At 40.0% G+C, this 22,368-nt stretch overlaps 1 protein-coding gene across 1 annotated transcript in view; it reads left to right on the top strand.

The window, feature by feature from the left end:
• Positions 1-5,493: 5,493 nt before the first annotated feature.
• ARMC2 (armadillo repeat containing 2) overlaps positions 5,494-22,368 on the top strand; it is a 139,702-nt gene continuing 122,827 nt past the window's right edge. Inside the window, exons 1-3 of the mRNA XM_023543025.2 lie at positions 5,494-5,766; positions 6,442-6,514; positions 19,722-19,893. Coding sequence (XP_023398793.1) covers positions 5,549-5,766; positions 6,442-6,514; positions 19,722-19,893 — 463 coding nt within the window. The 5' untranslated portion in view covers positions 5,494-5,548. The remainder of the gene's footprint in view (positions 5,767-6,441; positions 6,515-19,721; positions 19,894-22,368) is intronic.

The raw sequence follows: 22,368 nt of genomic DNA on the forward strand, positions 1-22,368 counted from the left end.
TGTACTGTTTCATCAAAGACTGCAGCCTTCAATATCAATTACACCTCAACATAAAAAAAAAAAATCTGCACAACTGGACCAATAAGTACCATCATGATAAATGGAAAAAATATTAAAGTTGTCAGGGATTCCATTTTACTTGGATCTACGATCAACACCCATGGAAGCAGCAGCCAAGAAATCAAACAACGTATTACATTGGGCAAATCTGCTGCAAAAGACCTCTTTAAGGTGTTAAAAAACAAAGATGTCATCTTGAGGACTAAGGTGTACTTGATCAAGTTACGTTATTTTCGGTCACCTCATATGCATGTGAAAGCAGAATAAGGAACACCAAAGAAGGATTGATGCCTTTGAATTATGATGTTGGTGGAGAATATTGAATATACCATGGACTGCCAGAAGAACCAACAAACCTGTCTTGGAAGAAGTCCAGTAAGGATGTTCCTTAGAAGCAAGGATGGTGAGACTTTGTCTCACATGCTTTGGACATGTTATCAGAAGGGACCAGTCCTGGAGAAGGACATCATGCTTGGTAAAGTAGAGGGTCAGCGAAAAAGAGGAAGACCCTCAATGAGATGGATTGACACAGTGGCTGCAATAATGGGCTCAAACATAGTAATGATTGCGAGGATGGTGCAGGTCCGGGCAGTGTTTTGTTCTGTTGTACATGGAGTTGGAATTGACGGCACCTAACAGCAACAACATTGTGTCCTGGGTGGCACAAATGGTTTGTGCTTGATTAACCGAAAGGTTGATGGCTTGAACACAACCAGCAGCACCACAGAAGAAAGGCATGTCTATCTGCTTCCTGTATCTGTAATCTTTATAGATTACAGTCAAGAAAACCTTATGGAGTTCTACTCTGTAACTCATGGGGTCACCATGAGTAGGAATCAACTCCACAAATCGGATTTTTTTGTTGTTGTTGTTTTGTTTTATTGTGTTATAGTTCAGGCATAAAAAAAACTTTACTATAAATTAAAAAAAAATTTTTTTTTTTTTTAAGCCAGCTTTAAAACTCTGAGTGGTTGTTTTTCAAGTAGAATAAAAACCACCTAATGTAAGGATTTTGTGGAGCCCTGGTAGCACAGTGGTTAAGAGCTTGGCTGTTAACCAAAAGGTCAGCAGTTCAAATCCACTAACTGCTCTGTGGAAACCCTATGGGGCAGTTCTACTCTGTCCTGTAGAGTTGCTATGAATTGGAATCAACTTGGCGGCAATGGTTTCTTTCTTTTTTTTTTTTTTTTTAAGTAATAATTCGTAATTTAATAAATGTAAAACAAAAACATTCTCCGTCCTCCTGAAATGACCAAATTCTAAATCAGTTCACTTGTATTACTGAACATTTCCATGTTTGATTCAGCTAATGTTATAGCACTATTAATTTAATATTAATATATTAACTGTGTAAATCATATATTATTGAACCAGTTTCTCACAGTTAAAGTGAGATTTGGGGGAAAGAAGAGGAAGAAAGAATGTTGTGTTGGGATTCGTGGTAAAAATTTAGACAAAAATATTCTTAAGTCCATTGTCTACATTAATTCCACCAGTATTTCCACACAGTCTAAATTCCTGTGTGCCCAAATAATTCACAGAACTCTTAGAATTTGACCTGAGTAAATGTTCCTGCTGAAAGAGTATAGTTCTCAGTGCAAACGGGAGTATAGCCATGAAGAACCTTAAGTCAAGAATGTGGAGTCCCTGGGTTGTACAAGCCATTGAGCACTTTACTGCTAACCAAAATGTTGGCCATTTGCGGTGCGATGGATTGCTTTTATATGGCATTTTTTACCATTGTTTTGTAACTCCCACCAAGAGACTTGGTGAGACTATGCAAATGAGGTGCTTGTGATCCACCAAGGGGATTGGATAGCTTGCTAATAATGTAAATAAGATGCAAAAATAAGGTGTCTGGAACCCTAACGAGGGGATTGGTCAGTTTTGCCATCCCACTAGGCTTAAAAGAGCCAATTCTAGAGCAGAGAGGGTTCCTGACATCACCAAGACGGGAGTGTGTTCCTTTGGAAGTGGGATCCCTGCGCTGAGACCCTCCAATACCCAGGAGACAGAGAGAGAGCTGTAACACCAAAGACAGCAAGATGACGAGAAGCAGCAGCAGAGAAATGGTGGCCACAAAGGCAGCAGAATCAGGAGACAGGCAGGAGGCTTGCTGGTGAAGTAGGGTGCCTCCAAGCACTTGGAGCTGGGCTTATTGACCCACTGAGCAAAAGAGCGGTCTGAGGGTTACTGGCAGAGTGGGGTGCCTCTAGGCACTTATTTGCAGATGTAAAAGAGCTTCATAACACTTAGCAGAGCAGAGACCGAGAGGCCAGAGAGGCATGTCTGCAGGCATAGCTGAGGAGAGGTAGTCCTGATTGAAGAACTGTATGCTGAGCATTCCTTAATCTGAATTGTAACCTGTTATTTCACTAATAAACCCTGTAATTGTGAATATGGTCTGTGAGTTCTTTGTTGCCATTGCAACGAATTATTAAACTCAGCAGAGAAGTAGCTCCATGGGAGGGACAGTTGGTGTCAGAGTTCGTAAAGATGGTGGAGAGAGGAGGCATGTCTGACCTCTGCCTTACAGGAATCAGGCTCGGGCTGTTGATCTTGATTCTCTGTCCTCCTTGTAAAGTTAGAGGAGGTCAGATACTACTGCCATGGCCATTTTAATACCTTTCAAACCCACCTAGAGCACCTTGGAAGAAAGGCCTGTTTATCTGCTTGCAAAAGGTCAGAACCTTGAAAACCCTACTCTGCAACACATGGGATCACTGTCTTGGATTGAATTGTGTCCCCCGCAAAATATGTGTGAAATTGGCTAGGCCATGATTCCCAGTATTGTGTGCTTGTCCTTCATTTTGTGATCTGATGTAGTTATTCTCCATTTTGTGATGTGTTGGGGTGTATCTTGAGTCACAGCCTTACAAGAGGGTATGCTCCAGTCACATTGTTGCATGAGTCACACTTTTTATCTTACAAGAGGTAAAAAGAGAGGTGAGCAGAGAGGGAAGGGACTTTACTACCACCAAGAAAGAAGAGCCGAGAGCAGAGAGTGTCCTTTGGACCCAGGTTCCCTGCACTGAGAAACTCCTAGACCCAGGGGAAGATTGATGCCAAGACACATGGCGATATCCAAGGAATGCTAGGCCCACAAATATTGAAAAGAGGCAAGGACCTTCTTCTGGAGCCTACAGGGAAAGCGTTCCCTGTGAACCCATGCTCTCAATTCAGAATTCTAGCCTCCTAAACTCTGAGAAAGTAAATTTCTGTTTGTTAAAGCCATTTACTTATGGTATTTCTGTTACGGCAGCACTAGATAACTAAGACAGTGGCTGTAAGTTGGAATTGACTCAATGGCAACTGGTTTGGTTTTGGTTTTCATTCTTCCAAAGCACTTTCTCCAACTTTTATTATTTTGCCAGAATTAATTTTATACATTAATAGACTCATTAGAATCATGTCAGACCAAAGGGGTCACAAACCTGATTTAGGCACTGGCAGAAACCTGTTCGTTGTAAGAAACGTCTCACTATGTGGCATGATTTTGTACTGCAATGGACCTTTTAAAAACAAACAAACCTACCATAACTGTTTAAATTAGATGTTGTAGGAATTGAATTATATCATTATGCATCGAAAAATAAATGATTTATTAAAAAAACAAAACAAACCCGTTGCCATTGAGTTGACCCCGACTCATAGTGACCCTATAGGACAGAGTAGAACTGCCCAGTAGGGTTTCTCCAGAGAAGCTGGTGGATTTGAACTGTTGACCTTTTAGTTAGCAGCCGAGCTCTTAACCACGCATAACCAGGGCTCCAGGAAATGATTTACAGAAATGTGTAAAACACTTTATACATATTTTTAGTAATTATTATTGAATTTTTCTAAATAAAGAATCAATCACATCAGAGGTGTTAGAAGCAAAATGTACTGGGCTGCCATAGTATTTTATAGTTGTATTTGTGTACATAATTCTAGAGTCCTTGCTTAACAAATTCAAAACCCTATATCAAAAATTCCAAGGATAGCATTGCTTACCCAGTAATTTTTACTGTTTTACCACAACACCTGCCTTTCCATATGAAAAGAATGACATATTTTTTGTAGTTTTCGCCTTACTCTTTTCCTCAAAAGATTTTGACGTGGGGCTTGGGTAAACTAAACAGATGTTCTTGTTGTTTGTTTTTATGGAACAACTTAATGTATAGAGTCATAGTATGATAAATCTTTATTTGTTTAGGGAATCACCTATTGATACCTTCACTTGTGGAAATGAGATCATTTTAGTTTCCTTGGGCATATGTCATCATGCATTTTTTCCCCCAGACGTTGTTCTAAAATTGGACAGCTGATATGATATGAATCATTTCTAGACCTCTATCTAGGAAGCCCTGGTGGCGTAGTGGTTAAGAGCTACAGCTGCAAACCAAAAGATCAGCTGTTTGAATCCACCAGGCGCTACTTGGAAATCCTACAGGGCAGCTCTACTCAGTCCTATCAGGTCGCCATGAGTCGGAATCGACTGGACAGCAACGGAAAAAAAAAAATTCCCCAGAGCTTTAACATTTTTAGAGGGTTAGGTTTTTTTTTTTTTAATGAATTCCTATATATCTAACACCATATACTGATTAGAATTAAAATTTTGAAAACAGTTCAAAGCTGTCAGAGGTATCTTGCCAAGTTATTCAGGCCTCCATGGGGTATACCAGCGTTTGATAAGGATCTGCATAGTGGTCGATAGTTCGAATTCACCAACGGCTCTTTGGAAACCCTGTGGGGCATTTTTTCTCCATAGGGTTGCTATCAGTTGGAATCAACTCGATGGCAACAGGTTTTTTTTGTGTGTGTGTGCAGGACTTTAACTTTTTAACTGAGGAAGACGCCTGGGAAAGGACCATCTGCTATTGCTGTTTAGTATTTGTTCACCTCGGACACTATGTGAGATTAAAGGTGATTTGAATCAATTCATTTAAATATATTATGGACAAATGTGGGACTGAACCTTTCTCTGAAGTTTGTTGTAAAAGCAAGTATGGTTTGGAAATAAGCCCCACCTTGTATAAAATTAAAATTTAGTCTTTGCATTAGCATCTTGTGTGGAAAGTGTGGTGAAGAAAAGGAAACTTTGGTTAAATTTTTTAACAGAACCCCCTTATAGATTGGAGAATATGAGATGACAATCTCTCCTAGTCTGTCGTCTTTCACGATTTATCTTCTTTCCCCTCAAGAGTTAGCTTTCTTCCTGGACCTCTTCCTTGTACAACTTTTCCCTCAACCATGTATACTCCCATAGGCATAACTGTGCACATCCATCTACAGTTTTGACAGCTCTTCCTGACCTTCTAAGTGGTGTATTTTTAATTAAAAATTGTTTATGATTTTTTCAAGTGTAATATAGTGGAATGGTTTAAGCTAATATGGTTGGGTTTAAGCACTCCTGTCTGATGTATTGGAAAAAAATAGTTGATGGTTTGTACCGTATATTTGCAGTGTGTGGTGTCTACCTGAAGAACGTTTTACTTTAAAAGGAAAGATGCTGTCTCCAAGTGATAAAAAGTTAGAAAAGCTGGATCCATTTTATCGACCTTCAGTGTCCAAGCAGAAGACCAGTGCAGAAATCATAAATGAGGCTCGAAACGCACTGAGAACAGTTAGAACTCAAAGGCCATTTACGCCACAGGAAGACCAAAGAAAGCTATTTGGACCTAAATCTTCAAGAACACCAGAAAATAGACCTCCTTCTTCCTTCAGGTATATGACATATATCTTAAATGCACTTTCAGACATTTAAATCACCAATTGACATTTTCCCTTAATTCTAGCTGTGGATAAATTAAGTTTGACTTCTGCTAATTATGCCCCGGGAGTACTTGGGTGGTATAAACGGTTAATGTGTTTGGCTGCTAACCTAAATGAAGGATGGAGGTTCTAGTCCAACCAGAGGTTCCTTAGAAGAAAGGCCTGACCGTCTACTTCTGAAAAATCAGCCACTGAAAACCCAATAGAGCACAGTTGTACTCTAACATGTGTGGTCGCCATGAGTGAGAGATGACTCGATGGCAACTGGTTAATTACGCACGTTGTAGCTGTTCAGGATTCCTAAAGGTAATCCTAGACCTTGAATCTGGGAAATTGCTTTGGGTTGAAATGGTTAGTAGTGGTTGTCTTATCAACTTTATGAAGCTAAAAAAAAAAAATTACTGGATGTATTTCTTTGTTATTCAATATTTTTAATCTTTCTAAAAGCAGTGAAAAGACTTGCTAATAAAATGTCTTAAGTACTATAACATTTTTAAAATTTGCTTCTTCCCCAAAGCTTATTAATTGAATGTGTTTACTTGTTTTTTGCTTGAGTGAACTAACATACACTAGAAATAAAATAGTTATTCACAAACACTAATGCTTCCTTGCTTTGTCTTTTGCTAGCCTCCACGCATCCAGCTTTGAATCACCTGATTCAAGGCCTATCTCTGGCGCACGTCTCAGTCCACTAGAGCTTGTGAGTACTTCATATTACCAAGAGTGTTGTGAAATGAACTTGACCAAAAAGACATGGACTCAGCATTTAAATAGTCTAAGAAAATTATCTAATAGACCTAATTGTAATATAGATTCTACATGTACTAGTAGAGTAGATTCTTTTATAGGTTAGCATTTAATGTAACACTTCTATAATTTACCTATAGTTTGATAATTTGAAAACTATATAGTAAGTTGGAAAGCAGAATGTGTTACAATTTTTTAAACATTATACACATAGAGGGTCACTATGAGCCAAAATCAACTCGATGGCAAAGGGTTTGGGTTTTTGGGTTTGTACACATACATGCAAGTTATTTTTAGCAATGGTACATACACATAAATTATACTTTTAAAAAAAAGTCATTGCCATTGAGCAGATTGACTTAGAGAAACCCTATAGGACAGAGCAGAACTGCTTCGTAGGGTTTCCCATTAGTGGCTGGAGCATTCGAGCTGCCAACTTTTTGATTAGCAGCTGAGCTCTTAACCACTACACCATCAGGGCTCCAAGTTATATATACATGCACATAAAAAGAGTACAATATTTCTATAGCTACTTCTACAACATGATTTATAACAAAAAGCTCCAGCAGTTTCCTGTCCTCATACTCTTCATTCTCCCCTCCCTAGTGGCTCCCACTTTAAACTCTCTTAGCACATTCTTTTGGTATTTACATCCAAACTTCTAGATAACACATTGTCCTGCTGCCCCCTGACTTAAGAGCTTTAGAACTTATGTAATGACTTCCCACTAAGGAAGATGAGGCTTTAGCTCTTTTCTCTCCACCCATTCCCACCACACATTCACCCTTTCTGCCCCCACTGCTACTCCCAGTACAGAGGTATTGTAATTTTGGTTATAGCTGTTTTCTCTGACTATGATCATATAAACCTTGTTCATAGCCAAGTCTTGAATTAATGTTTATTAGTTATGATTATTTCTCTGTACACCCTTTTGTTTTCTCTGGCGTTAATACTGGTCTTGCTTTTTAAAGTTTTTAAAAAAAATTTACGTATTACTATTTCACCTCTGAACTCTTCCATCAGTTCTTGGTATGTTCAGGCATATAAGGTATTCAGTTGATTTCATCTTCTTGGAGAACTTCCCACGTGCCCTTTCTTCTGGACCACCTGCTCTGGGTGCACAGCTGTTTTCTGGCACCTTCTCACCATCAGATGCTCCTGTTTGCTGTATCCCGACTCCTCCTATTTCCTGATTTAGTCTGGTTTTGAAGGAGCACTTCCTCCAGTAGCTTCTTTGTGCGTGCTTCTGATTTTTTTAATAATTTAGTTTATATTTTGTTGTTGGTATTGAAAATATACACAGCAAAGCATACACTAATTCAGTAATTTGTGTACATTCAATTCAGTGACATTGATTACATTGTCCAAGTTGTGCAACTATTCTCCTCCTCCTTTTCCAAATTATTCCCCTACCATTAACATAAACTCGCCTCCCCCTAAGCTTTCTATGTGATGTTTTGGGTTGCTGTTGTCAATTTGAACTCGTATAAATAGTTCTTGAAAAGAACACAGTGCTCAAGGCAGACATTCTTTATTAATTAAGCTAACTATTGTTTGGATTAAAGAAGACTTCAGGGGATGTTTTTGGTTTAAGGTTTGAAAACTACCTCAGGCCTCCAATAGCTTCTTGAGACAGCTGCTTCAGAAATAAATTGAGGCCTTAATTCCTATTTTCCACTCTAGAAGTTTGCAGCATTTTTTTCTTTGTTCCCAGTGTCTTGAAGTTTCATGATAATGGGACTTCGTGTGGGTCCATTTTCATGTATTGTGCTGGGCACTTGAAGAACTCTTTCCATACAGAATCTCATACCCTTTGGCTTTGAGAAATGTCCTTGAGTTATTTTGTAGTACCTTCCCTTCTTTTTTGTTCTGTTTCTTCTTTCTGGAATTTATTATTCAAATTTAGATCTCCTGGACCAGAACTTCAATTTTTTTATTTATGTTCCCCACCTCTTTTTTTGGAAGAGACTCTATCGTCTAATCCCTTTATTCAGTTTTTTCATTTCTGCTATCATATTTTTAATTTCCAAAAGCACTTTTTTCCTCTAATTAACTTTTGTTTTTTATAGTGTCCTGTTCTTGTTTCATGGTTGTAGCATCTTATCTGACTATATTGACAGTTTTAATTTTTAATTAAGTGTTCTTCTCCTTTTATAGTCTTTGTTGCATTTTTATGTTTGTTTTGGTCTCTGTTTTACACATTAGAAGCTCTTCTCTGATTCCTTACATTCCTTGTTTGGCTGCTCTTGTCTAAGAGTGGGAGCACATGGATGGGGTTGGTCAACCCGTAGACGATACCCGCGCACATCTGCGTTTGGGGGTACCTAGGTAGGTTGTGTTGTTGATGAAACCCTTGATGGCAGTATCTTTAGGGTTCTCCTCTTAGGCTAGTCAGATTCCCTATAGCCACTGCCGTCGAGTCGATTCTGACTCATAGTGACCCTATAGGACAGGGTAGAACTGCCCCAAAGGGTTTCCAAGGAGCACCTGGTGGATTTGAACTGCAGATCTTTTTGGTTAACAGCTGTAGCACTTAACCACTACACTACCAGGGTTTTCAGATTCCCTGTAGAAGAACTATTTTCCAAGCTCTTGTCTGGAGGATAAAAGCTGGTTGCTAGTTTCCAGGAGCCAGGTAGATGAAGAATGTAAGGGTGCCATTCAATATGTAAATATTTAATTAACACCCATTTTTCAGTAAGGTACTCTCACCCTCAACTTTGCCTGGTTATCTCAGTCCAGCAACTGTCTGTTTTACCCTCTATAGAGGATAAAGCTCTGATATTTTTGTGGGGTCAGTATCCTGATTGCATGAAGCTGGGAAGGAAGCTAATGCTTTGTAAACAGACTTTCAGCCAGTCCTCCTTATTTTAGCCATTGCTCCCCTTATGCCCCTGCTTTCAGAAGTACCTGGTGATGGCACTTCTTTAGGCTTTTTGAGGAATTGTGGTATCCATCAAACTGCTTCTCGATTCTTATTGCTGTATTTGTGTCTGTTTGTGTGTTTGACAAGCTTTTTGCAAGTAAGTCGCAGACATTCTGAGACTTCATCCATAAAAATTTAAGTATGCATCTCATATAAATGAGGATATTCTTCTGCATAACCACAACACTATCACCACAGCTAAGAAAATTGACATTAACTCAGTAGTGTCATTTAATATGTAGTTCGGATCCAAAAGACCCCAACCAAAACCAAACCCGTTGCTGTCGAGTTGATTCCGGCTCTTAGCAACTCTGTAGGAAAGGGTAGAACTGCCGCATAGGGTTTCCAAGGAGTGGCTGGTGAATTTGAACTGCTGACCTTTTGATTAGCAGCTGAGTTCTTAACCACTGTGCCACCAGGGCTCCATATGACCCCAGCTGTCCCAAAATGTATCTTATATTTTTATTTTTTAAAGTACTTATCAGTAGGACTCTGTGAGGAAGATTAGAATTGTTCTTATATTGCAGAGGACGAAAATAAGATCCCAAAATAGTAATGAATTAGTTGCCTATGAACTGATAGGCAGTAAACAATTTGCCAACAGTTGTTGACACATGGTCTCTTGCACCTACAACCTTGAAAACCACTTGAGTTTGAGCCAGCTACAGTGTGAAGGCCCGGGTTTGGCAGCCCAATGGGTCTACTTTGCTGTAGAGTGGCTCTTTTTTCTATGATTTGACACCTATGAAATTGTTTTCAGCACTACTGTAGGTTTTTTGGGCTCATTTAATTTTGGGCCACTCTTTCCCAAAAACCTTTATTTCTGGAGTAACTTGATCCTTGTCAAACTGGTGCAGTTTTTGGACTGCAGGATTAGGTGTTAGGCTAAGATAATACTGGTATTTGTTTGTCTTTAGGGAGTCTCTGGGTGGTGCAAATGAATAAGTGCTCAACTACTAGCCAAAAGGTTGGTTGTTCAAACCACCATACAGTCAGAATTGACTTGACAGTTACTGGTTTGGTTTTAGCCTCTATTTAGGGTCATTGACATTGAATTTATTTACTGCAAAATGATTGAGTTTCATGTTCAAAGGAAAAGTAAGCTAACAAATTCTTAAAGTAAAATGACTCCTTTAGTTTGACTTTTTTGTTGTTGTGATAATGGATTATGTAAGGGTCTTAAGTTTATTTCGTTTTCAACAATGATTAAAATTTGAGGCTTCTAGTCAAAAAATTCTGAAAATGGACGCATGATACCTGCCCTTCCACCTTCTTTTCTCTTTTCTATTTCATCTTTAACGGGCCCTTTGCTCCAGTAACTGCTAAATTGACAAAGGAGGAGATAAAAGGAAACAGGAGTGAAGGGAAAGGGAGTGGGAAAAAGGAGAAACTGAAGGGAAGAAGAGAGAAAGAGACTGACTCATAGTTAAGGAACACGGTTTCTAAGGAATTTGTGAAGAAGACCTAACCAAATGAATTTCAGCACTTTTTGAATCTATAACCCTTTCTTGGACTGGCTTGCCTTTTACTCAACCAGCGGTTCTCTAGGGAAGAAAGGACCCAGTGAGCAACCCATTGAGCTTCTCCATTTAACAGATTAGCTAAAATCTTTGCGCTTGTGTACTTATCAACCTTTCCATTTCTTTCACCCCTATCTGGCCTGTCCTCCCCTCATGCCACCAGCAGGCAATGGGAAGCCTATGTTCTGGAATGTCTAGGGCTTCTGAGAATGACAGAAACTGATGTTCCTGCCTCCTCACCACTCTATCCTTAGCCCACTGGCCTGACTGGCCCACTGGGTTCCCACTAGCACCTGTAATGATGTAGAGGGGAGAAAAGCGTGATAATATGCAGCCTTCCATTAGCATTTACCCTGCCCATTATCCAGTTATGCCCAGGTGCGACTTCTTTCTTTCTTGGGCCACCCCACCTTCCCACCACAGCTCTGAGACATGGGACAGTTGGGTGGCTGGGTGGTTGTTATTGTGTTGTTAGGTGCCATCGAGTTGGTTCCAACTCACAACCACGCTATGTACAACAGAACAAAACACTGCCTGGTCCTGCACTGTCTTCACAGTCGTTGTTATGCCTGAGCCCATCGTTGCAGCCACTGTGTCAATCCATCTCATTGAGGGTCTACCTCTTTTTTTGCTGACCCTCTACTTTACCAAGCATGATGTCCTTCTCTAGTTGGGTGGCAGTTATTTCTGTTTTCATTCTGCTACTCTGGTTAGCTGGCGTGTGGATGTATAGACACAGGAACTACTGCTTTCATACTTTGGAGTGTATAAATTAGGAAAAGAGACATAAGCATGTGAATAAATAAGTAATTTTGTCTTTCATCATTATCATTCTCAGAATAGTATTTTCCCTCTGTTTCCTAAACTCAGCCCAGTTATTTAAGCTCCAAGTATTTTACTAAACTTTTTATTGACATAGTGAAACAACTCAGATCATAAGAAGTACAGCTTGATAAGTTTACACAAACTGAACCAGCATTCAAAAAAATATATATATATATAGGTCACTTAACAGCACCCCAGAAATCCTCACCGTTTCTCCCTCAGTTATGATCCCCCAGGGTAACTTTATTCTCACTTCTAACAACATAGATTAGTTTGGGCTATTTCTTATATTTTATATGAACCAAGATCCAAGTATTTAACAAGTGAAACAAAATTTAATAAGAAAGGGACTTAGAAACCCACATAGACCTTGGGCATAGAGGTAGATCCAGAATAAGAAAAAGTAGAGCAAGAATGTCAAAGCAGTGTTTTTTCTATTGCTATTTCTGAAACGAATGGTAACATTTCAGTGGTGAGTCACATGCTCAGAGTGACAGAGTTGCCCAGAGTACCTACAGAGAAAATCGTAGTAATAGAAATGCACATAGAATTGCCAAATCTCAAAGGTTATGTATTTGGGACAATTTTTAATATTTACTTTCTGACTTCCAAGGGGCCTTGTATTGTGAGGTGAGTGTGTGTGTGTTCTGCTCCTTTACAAATTAATTCATGAGCAACTTTTCCTCTGAAGTGGTACATCATCAGCTCCCTTTCTGGTCTTCCCATAGTATGGGGGATGGCCCTTGCCTTCCCTTCTGGTGGTCCTCAGGAGGAGCATCAGAAAGTGGTCAAGGACCACTGTGCTGGCCTAAGGGCCATGGCCAGCCAGATCCTTCAAATGTTCTATGAATTGCCTCATCCTTGGTTGGGTTGTTCTATGAAAGTAATCTTCCTGTCTTCAATAGGTTCTTTCCAAGTACTTTCCAGGTATCCTTGGTTATACTCAAGTCACTGATTAGTGTTATGAAACAAAACGTGCAGGATAAGTAAGGTTCTTAAATGAAGATTTACACTTATTTGTAGCATTACTTGTGCCTTTCACCAGTGGCCATCTAGTTGACTGTGACTTATGGCTACCCTATGTGTGTCAGAGTAGAACTGTGCTCTGTAGGGTTTTCAATGGCTGATTTTTGGAAATAGATCACCAGGCCTTTCTTCTAAGATGCCTCTGGGTGGACTCAAATCTTCAACCTTTAGGTTAGCAGCCAGGTGCTTTAGCTATTTATACTACCCAGGGGCTCCACTTGTACATTTATTTGAAGTGAATTTTAAAAGAACTTTTTTTTTTTTTTAACAGGTTTTCTTCATAAAACCTGTTTTGTTCCACAGAGTGGAAGAGCACTTTGTAGAACTTGGCATGAAAGAAATCGATGTCTTGTTTCATAGTTTTCTCTCTGGAAGAACTAAAAATGCTTTACATGTATCACCTCATATTTTAAGTAGCTCAGTGAGATAAATATTTAAATGGAATAAATATTTTATTAAAGGTCAGGAGTGAATGGAGCTAATGTTTTCATTTTACAAACAGTTAATAATTTTGCGCTAGGGGAATAACGCCTTTTATCAGCGAGCAGTTAGGAGACTTTATCTTGCCAGTCAGAGGTGACTCAGTTACTGTCTTCTGAGTAAAAACCAGCTTTGCAAAACTACATTTTCCCTTTTTATGAGAACTTTTACTTACTACCCAAAATATTTATAATAGTTAAGGCATCTATAAAAGATATCATTTGCTTTATCTGCATTATCATTTCACAGAGTCGTCAGTCTTTTTCAGTTTCAAGCTACCTGCAGAGTATAGACATTTTGAAACAAGAAAACCTGTAACTACATTCAATACTGAGGTGATTCTTATATATTTCATCTTTCATAATTATTTATGTCTAAAGCACTTATTTTCCTATATTTTTTTTGCCATTCACTTCATAGCCTAAGTCACATTTTTATGAATGTTTTGCAACAAATTGTTGTTAGCCGCCATTGAGTCTGCCCCCAACTCATGGCCACTCTGCGCACAACGGAATGAAATGTTGCCAAGTCCTGTGCCATCTCCATGATCGGTTACAGATCGAACCTTTGTGATCCATAGGATTTTCATTGGCTGCTTTTCTAAAGTAGATCACCAGGCCTTTCTTCCTAGTTCATCTTAGTCTGGAAGCTCTGCTGGAACATGTTCAGCCTCATAGCAACACGCAAGCGTCCATCGACAGGTGGGTGGTGGCTGCACATAAGGTACATTGGCTGGGAATCAGACCCAGGCCATCTCTGTGGAAGGTGAGAATTCCATCACTGAACCGACACTGCCGCTGCTGCAGCAGATTAGGGAGACTAAAAATGAAGTGACTGTTGATTAAACAAATGTACAGACAAATGACTATTACTCCTTCAGGATAGAGCCCTCAGAAATCCCATTTTATGAGTCTTTATTCCAGCAAGGTTGTGTCAGAAGCCAGGGCCTTGACTTTTGAGAAGAGTTAAGAGTAGTTTGGAATCAAATTTGATAAATAAGGGGTGAGCAACTTCCACAGGGAAGAGAGCTAGCATTTCTTAAGCCCCCCCCCCCCCCCGCACCCCGTGACAGGGATTTTGTATACGTCAGCTCATTCGATCCTCTCAATGTCCCTGCTCTATTGTCTCCATTTTAAAGCTGGGGAAGTTCGGAGCAATAAATGGCCTGCCCAAGTTCACATAGCTAGCGAGGTGATTCCACTCCAGGTCTGTTTGATCCCAAAGTCATTTACTCTTTCCAGTATATATGCTGATTATTTTATTTACCCCTTTTTCTTTAAAAACTGTATGGGGCAGTTCTATTCTGTCCTACAGATGAGTCAGAATCAACTCAACAGCAATGGTTTTTTTCTTTAATTATTTTTTTTAAATGTGTGTCTGAAGTATAAAAATAATTTGTTTTGTCTGGTTTTTAAACAAATTCTGGATTAAGTGAGCAAGAGCAAATATTTTGAATAATGTCATTATTGAAATAAATAACTTCTTGGAAGGAAAACTCTAATATAGATGTCTTTGTTCTTTTAATATATATGAAGAAAAAAGTGTTTGAGATTATGGGCTGTACATGATAGATAACCTTACCCATTTTTCCAAATTACCTGACTTGAACTTTACACTGGATTTAAAAAAAACAATTTTTTTTTTTTGGTTTGCTGTTGATTAACTTATTGTCTAGGGAGTCATCCTTTTCACATGTTATGGAAGTGACTTTGGGAACTGTAACTTGATTATTTTTGGTTAGAGAGCTAAAAGCACTTGCTACCATAAGATTGCTCTTTCAGAGACAGTTAATAGTGCTAAAGTGGGAGGCAGGAGGAACAGAACTACGAAGTCATGCTGTGAGGTTTTGGTCCTGGGTGCAGACTATCACCGTCTGAAGGTTAGACCAGAGTGAGCTCTGGGTAGCACAGTGCTTGGTACAGATATTTTTAAGTCTTTTAAGGAACTGGAATTACACCAGTAATTTTAATATGTAAAGGTAGTATTTATTTGCTACACAGTACTTGGCACATGTTGCAGTTGTTCTTAGGTGCCACCAAGAAGGTTCTGACTCATAGCGACCGTATGTACAATAGAATGAAACACTGACTGGCCCTGCACCATCCTCACAGTGGTTGCTATGTTTGAGCCTGTTGTTGCAGCCACTGTGTCAGTCTATCTCATTGAGGGTCTTCCTCTTTTTCACTGCCCCTCTACTTTACTAAGTGTGATGTCCTTTTCCAGGACTGGTCCCTTCTGATAACATGTTCAGAATACATGAGATGAAGGCTTGCCATTCTTGCTTCTAAGGAGCATTCTGGCTGTACTTCTTCCAATACAGATCTGTTTGTTCTTCCGGCAGTCCATGGTATATTCAATATTCTTCACTAACACCGTAATTCAAAGGCATCAATTCTCTTTCCTCATTCATTGTCCTGCTTTTAAAAAAATTTTTTTGTTCCTTTTTTTTTTTTAATTGTACTTTAGATGAAGGTTTACAGAACAAACTAGTCTCTCATCAAACAGTTAGTACATAGATTGTTCTATGACACTGGTTAACAACCCCACGACATGTCAAAACTTTCCCTTCTCAACCCTGGGTTCCGTATTACCAGCTTTCCTGTTCCCTCCTGCCTTCCAGTCCCTGCCCTAGGGACTTTAGTCTTGTTTTGTTCCATGTTCAATCTTTGGCTGAAGGGTGAACTTGAGGAACGACCTCATAACTCAGCTGAAAGTGCATTGGGGCCATACTCTCAGGGTTTCTCCAGTCTCTGTCAGGCCAGCAAGTCAGGTCTTTCCTTTTGAGTTAGAATTTTGTTCTACATTTTTCTCCAGCTCTGTCCGAGACCCTCTATTGTGAACCCTGTCAGAGCAGTCAGTGGTGGTAGCCAGGCACCATGTCATTTTACTGGACTCAGTCTGTTGAAGGCCATGGTAGATGTTGTCCGTTAGTCCTTTGGGTTAATCTTTCCCTTTTATCTTTAGTTTTCTTCATTCTTCCTTGCTCCCGAAGGGGTGAGACCAGTGGAGTCCTGTGAGATGGCCACTCACAGGCTTTTAAGACCCCAGACTCTATTCACTGAAGTAGAATGTAGAACGTATTCTTTATAAACTATGTTATGCCAGTTGAGTTAGATGTTCCCTGAGACCCCCACAGCCCTCAGCCCAGCTGTTTGGTCCCTCGGAGAGTTTGGATATGTCTATGGAGCTACCATGACTTTGCCTTGTACAGGTTGTGCTGGCTTTCCCAGTATTGTGACATTGTCCTGCTTTGCATGCATATGAGGCAATTACAAATACCATGGCTTGGGTCAGGTACATCTTAGTCCTCAAGGTGTAATAGTCATCAGAGAGGCCTTTTGCAGCAGATTTGCCTAATGCAATACGTCGTTTTATTTCTTGGCTGCTGCTTCTGTGGGCGTTGATTGTGGATCCAGATAAAATGAAGTCCTTGACAACTTCAATCTTTTCTCCATTTATAATGATATGTTGTTTATTGATCCAGTTGTGAGAATTTTTGTTTTCTTTCTGTTGAGGCATTATCTATACTGAAGGCTGTAGTCTTTGATCTTTATCAGTAAGTGCTTCAAGTCTTCTTCGCTTTCAGCAAGGTTGTATCATGTGTATATCGCAGGTTACTAATGAGTTTTCCTCCAATCCCAGTGCTGCGTTCTTCTTCATATAGTCAGGTTTATTGGATTATTTGCTCAGCATACAGGTTAAGTATGGTGAAAGGATGCAACCTGGATGCACACTTTTTCTGAGTTTGAAACCACTCAGCATTCTCTTGTTCTGTTTGAACAATTGCCCCTTGGTCTATGTACACGTTCCACATGAGCACAATTAAGTGTTCTAGAATTTCCATTCTTTCAATATTATACATAATTTGTTATGATCCACATAGTTGAATGCCTTTGCATAGTCAATAAAACTCAGGTAAACATCTTTCTGGTATTCCCTGCTTTCAGCCAAGATCCATCTGACATCAGCAATGATATCCCTGGTTCCGGAGCCTCTTCTGATTCCGGCTTGAATTCCTGGCAGTTCCCTGTCAGTGTACTACTAAAACTGCTTTTGAATGATCTTTAGCATAATTTTACTTACGTGTGATATTAATGATATTGTTCAATAATTTCATCATTTCATTTTATCACCTTCCTTTGGAATGGGTAAAAATATGGATCTCTTCCAGTCTGTTGGCGAGGTAGCTGTCTTCTAAATTTCTTGGCATAGACAAATGAGTGCTTCTTGGGTTGCATCCATTTCTTGAATTATCTCAACTGGTATTCTATCAATTCCTGGACCTTTGTTTTTCGCCAATGCCTTCAGTGCAGCTTGGAGTTCATACTTCAGTACTGTTGGTTCTTGATCATACGCTACCTCCTGAAATGGTTGAAGACTGACCAATTCTTTTTGGTACAGTGACTCTGTATTTCTTCCATCTTCTTTTGATACTTCCTGCATCATTCAATTTTTTGCCCGTGGAATCCTTCAGTATTATAACGTGAGGCTTGAATTTCTTCTTCAGTTCTTTCAACTTTAGAAATGCCAAGCATGTTCTTCTCTTTTTGTTTTCTAACTCCAGGTCTTTGCATATTTCATTGTAATACTTTACTTTGTCTTCTTGAACTGCCCTTTGAAATCTTCTGTTCAGTTCTTTTATGTGATCATTTCTTCCTTTCGCTTTAACCCAAGCCACTCTGTATTCAAGAGCAAGTTTCAAAGTCTCTTCTGACATCCATTCTGGTCTTTTCTTTTTTTCATGTCTTTTTAAGGACCTTTTGCTTTCTTCATGTATGATGTCCTTGATGTCATTCCACAAGCCATTTGGTCTTTGGTCATTAGTGTTCAGTGCATCAGATCTATCCTTGAGATGGTCTCTAAATTCAGGTGAGATATACTCAAAGTTGTACTTTGACTTTTATGGAATGATTTTAATTTTATTCAGCTTCAACTTGAATTTGCATAGGAGCAATTGATGGTCTGTTCCGCAGTTGGCCCCTGGCCTTGCTCTGATTGATAATACTGAGCTTCTCCAGCTTCTCTTTCCACAGATGTAGTTGATTTGATTCCTGTGTCTTCCATCCAGTAAGGTCCACGTGTATAGTTGCTGTTTATGTTGTTGAAAAAAGGTATTTGCAATGAATATGTCGTTGGACTTGCAGAATTCTATCATGAGATCTCCCGCATCATTTCTGTCACCAAGGCCATATTTCCAATTACCGATTCTTCTTATTTCCAGCTTTCACATGGCAGTCACCAGTAATTATCAAGTATCTTGACTGCATGTTTGATCAATTTCAGACTACAGAAGTTGATAAAAATCTTCAGTTCCTTCAACTTTGGCATTAGTGGTTGGTGTGTAAATTTGAATAATAATTAACTGGTCTTCTTGTAGGCGTATGGATTTTATTCTATAACTGACACCATTCCTCTTCAATTTGTCATTCGGCATAGTAGACCATATGATTGTCTGATTGAAAATGGCTGGTACCAGCCCATTGCAGCTCACTAATGCCTTGGATATTGATCTTTATGTATTCTGTTTGATTTTTGACGACTTCCAATTTTCCTTGATTCTTACTTCATACATCCCATGTTCCAATTGTTAGTGGATGTTTGCAGCTGTTTCTTCTCGTTTTGAGTCATGCCACATCAGCAAATGAAGGCCTTGAAAGCTTTACTCTATCCATGTCATTAAGATCGACTATTTTGAGGAGGCAGCTCTCTTCAATCATATTTTTAGTTGACGTCCACCTGAGGGACTCTTCTTCCAGCACTATATCAGACAGTGTTCCTTTGCTATTCGTAAGGTTTTCACTGGCCAATTTTTTCTTTTTTGGGGGGAAGTAAATTGCCAGGTCCTTCTTCCTAGTCTGTCTTAGTCTGGAAGCTCTGCTGAAGCCTGTCCAGCGTGGGTGACCCTGCTTGTATTTGAAATACTGATAGCATAGCTTCCAGCATCACAGCAACACACAAGCCACCACAATATGACAAACTGACAGACAACTAGTGGTTGGCACATATAGGTGCTCAATAAATGTTTTTTGAACTGAATTGAATTTGAATACAAATATTTGCAAAGCATGTTGAATGTACTATACCTAATCTCATAGTCCATTATATAGTAATATCTGTTTTCCAGTGCAGGTGACCTTTTTTCTTCCTCAAATATTTTGAGCAGAGCGGCAGAGTATTTACTCATAATATAATTAAAGAAAACAATAAGTGTTATTTATATACACATTAGGTGAGATGGTCCAATGAGACGATAGACTTGGACCAGAATGAAGTCAAGCAGAAAGCCCTGTGTTCTTCTGGAAGTGTCAGGACTAGCTCCAGGGTAATGAGGCTTATTTGAAACACAGAAGCTCATACCAATCATTTAAAAAATCTCTTTCCAGAAACCGAAAACTCCAACATCTCCCACCGCAGAGGAGGATTCCTTCCTTTCCTTGCCTAAACCCCCAGTGGACCCTGCGAAAATTCGAAGAATAAGCAGTGCCCGGGCACGCTTATTCAGGGCGGCCTCACAGGGGGCGCTGCTGCCGGACCGAACCCTTCCTGCTGCTGAATGTAAGGCCATGTAACATCCTTTCACACCTGGGGACAGACAAGCTTCTTGTGTTTGCGCACACAAGCTAGTTTTATATGATTTTTCCTAATTCCAGGTGATTTCATTAACTAAGGCTTTAGTTAATATTGTGTAAAAACTGCGTAAGCAATACTGCACATGTATTTTTCTGGGTGTTGATAAGGAACACATAAATATCACAGTTATTTCTGTTGTTTTTAAATTACTTGGTAGACAAGGAATATTAAGGTAAGTATTTTTCCTGATGGGTGGGTTCACGTATATAGGAAATAAATGATTTTTAAATTAGAGTTCAAAAAGTTGTTACTTTCATTAGGCATACTTAAGATTCATATAATGTACACTGAGGTCTTTGAAAATGCCTTTCTGATCCCGTGGGAATATGTAAGCAAGCATTGAATGGGACTTTTGGTACTGCCACACAATTGCTGGCTGGGATCTAAACCTGGGAACAGAGAGGCTAAAGACCTCACATGCTGAGGAAGCCACTAATAATTCGGACCGCACTCCTTCAGGGCATACTAAGACAGGGTTTTTCAAACTGCAGGAAATGACCCTCTTGTGGGATAACAGTCAGTTTAGTGGGTCACAAACAGCATTTTTAAAAAATCAAGTAGAATAGAATATAAAGGAAATAATAAGGGTAAATATTGCTTTGAGAGACTATTTCAATTACATATGTATGCATTAAGGGTCATATTATACATTTGCTTCTTACTGTATGTGCTCAGAAAGCTAGAAAACTACTTTACCAGAGTTGACAGAACTGGCCCTAGCTCAGTCAGCAAGAAATGATGAAGAGGGTAGGTTTACATTCACAGAGGGGAGATAATCTGAAGATGGACCCCAAAGGTTACAAGCCACTCCCTGAGGCTCATGCTTGTTTGACACATATAAGTTTTCTTTCTTAATTAGCTGTCAACATTTAAAAAGTAGAAGATCTCCTGGAAGAATCCATGAGATTCATGACTTCTTGTGAAAAATCAGACGATATAGCCACACTGGGTCCCCATTCCCTGTAGCCAAAACAAGGAATAATTGGAGCTTAGTAGCATCCGCCCCCTTTAGCCTGGGATGTGATCTGTAGTTCATATTTTACCATGTTTCTCCAGCCCATTTCACTCCTTTTCCTGGGTGGCCTCTATGGGCTTCGGGGTGAGTGATCTCTAATAGAGATGAAGAGATAGAATCAACGAGAAAGGAAAAAACAAAGAAGTACATGGTGTGTGCATCACCCTGTGATGCCATAATGAAGTATCTAACTAGGCAGCTTGTGTGACCTCAATGTCTCAATGTGTTTCCTTTATAGCAGTCAGTCAGATATTTATTGAGCCCCTACTGAGTGTCAGGTGCCACTCTAAGGCCAGCATATGTGTTGACAAACCAGATGAAGTCCTGCCCTCAAAGAGTTTACAGTCTAGTAAGGGGAGATAGATAGTAAACAGGAAAACAAATTTAAACAATGATTTGGGTTCTGATGACTGCCGTGAAGAAGATAAACAAGAGAATGGGGTAGATAGTGACTGTGGCCAGGACAATTTGCTTTTGTCAGGTGGCTCTGGAAGGTGTCACTGAGAAGGTGATATTTAAGTTGAAGTGTGAATCATGAGAAGGAAGCAGTCACGTAAAAATCTGTGGGGGAGTGCGCGACGCTGAAAGAACAGCACGTAGAAAGGCCCGAGCTGGGAACAAGCATGGGTGGTGGGGAAAACGAAGGCCAGTGCTGATGGAGGTGGTTAAGCAAGGGAAAGGTGATGGAGCTGAGGTCAAAGGGCTGGCAGAACCTTGGCTTGTGGGAAATGGCCTGGACTTTATTCTGGTGGCAATGAAAAGCCAAGGCAGGGCTTAAGCAGGGCAGAGATGTGTTTCAATTTATGTTTTTGTTTCAACAGCAGTTCTTAACTGGAGCTGCACATTAGAATCACCTGAGAAACTTTTCAAAAGTTCCACTGGAGCAAAAATAGAAGCCGGGGGTGGGGGCCAAGATGGAGGACTAGGTAGACGCTACCTCGGATCCCTCTTGCAACAAAGACTCGGAAAAACAAGTGAATCGATCAAGTACATAACAATCTACGAACCCTGAACAACAAACACAGACTTAGAGACGGAAAACGAACAAATATGGGGAAGCAGCGATTGTTTTCAGAGCCTGGAGCCAGAGTCCCAGTCAGGTAACCTTTGACACCCGATTTAGGGCAGAGCCCAGGGGAGCTGACGGCGCAAACAAGGGGCCCAGCCCTACCCCCCTGAACTCACCCCGGGAGGGGGCCCAGCCAGTTCACATGGGTGGCGTGGCAACGCAACCAGTGGGAGAAGTCCCTGGGAGGCAGTGACTGGTCTTGGAGCTGGGAGAGCAGCATCCCAGCCGGGGAATCGTGCCGCCAGGATTTTGACTGGGCGCTGGCATGGCACAAGCACGGAGAGCTGCTCCACTCCCCTGAACTAACCCCGGGAGG

The sequence above is a fragment of the Loxodonta africana genome, chromosome 1, assembly GCF_030014295.1.
Source record: "Loxodonta africana isolate mLoxAfr1 chromosome 1, mLoxAfr1.hap2, whole genome shotgun sequence".
NCBI lineage: Eukaryota > Metazoa > Chordata > Mammalia > Proboscidea > Elephantidae > Loxodonta > Loxodonta africana.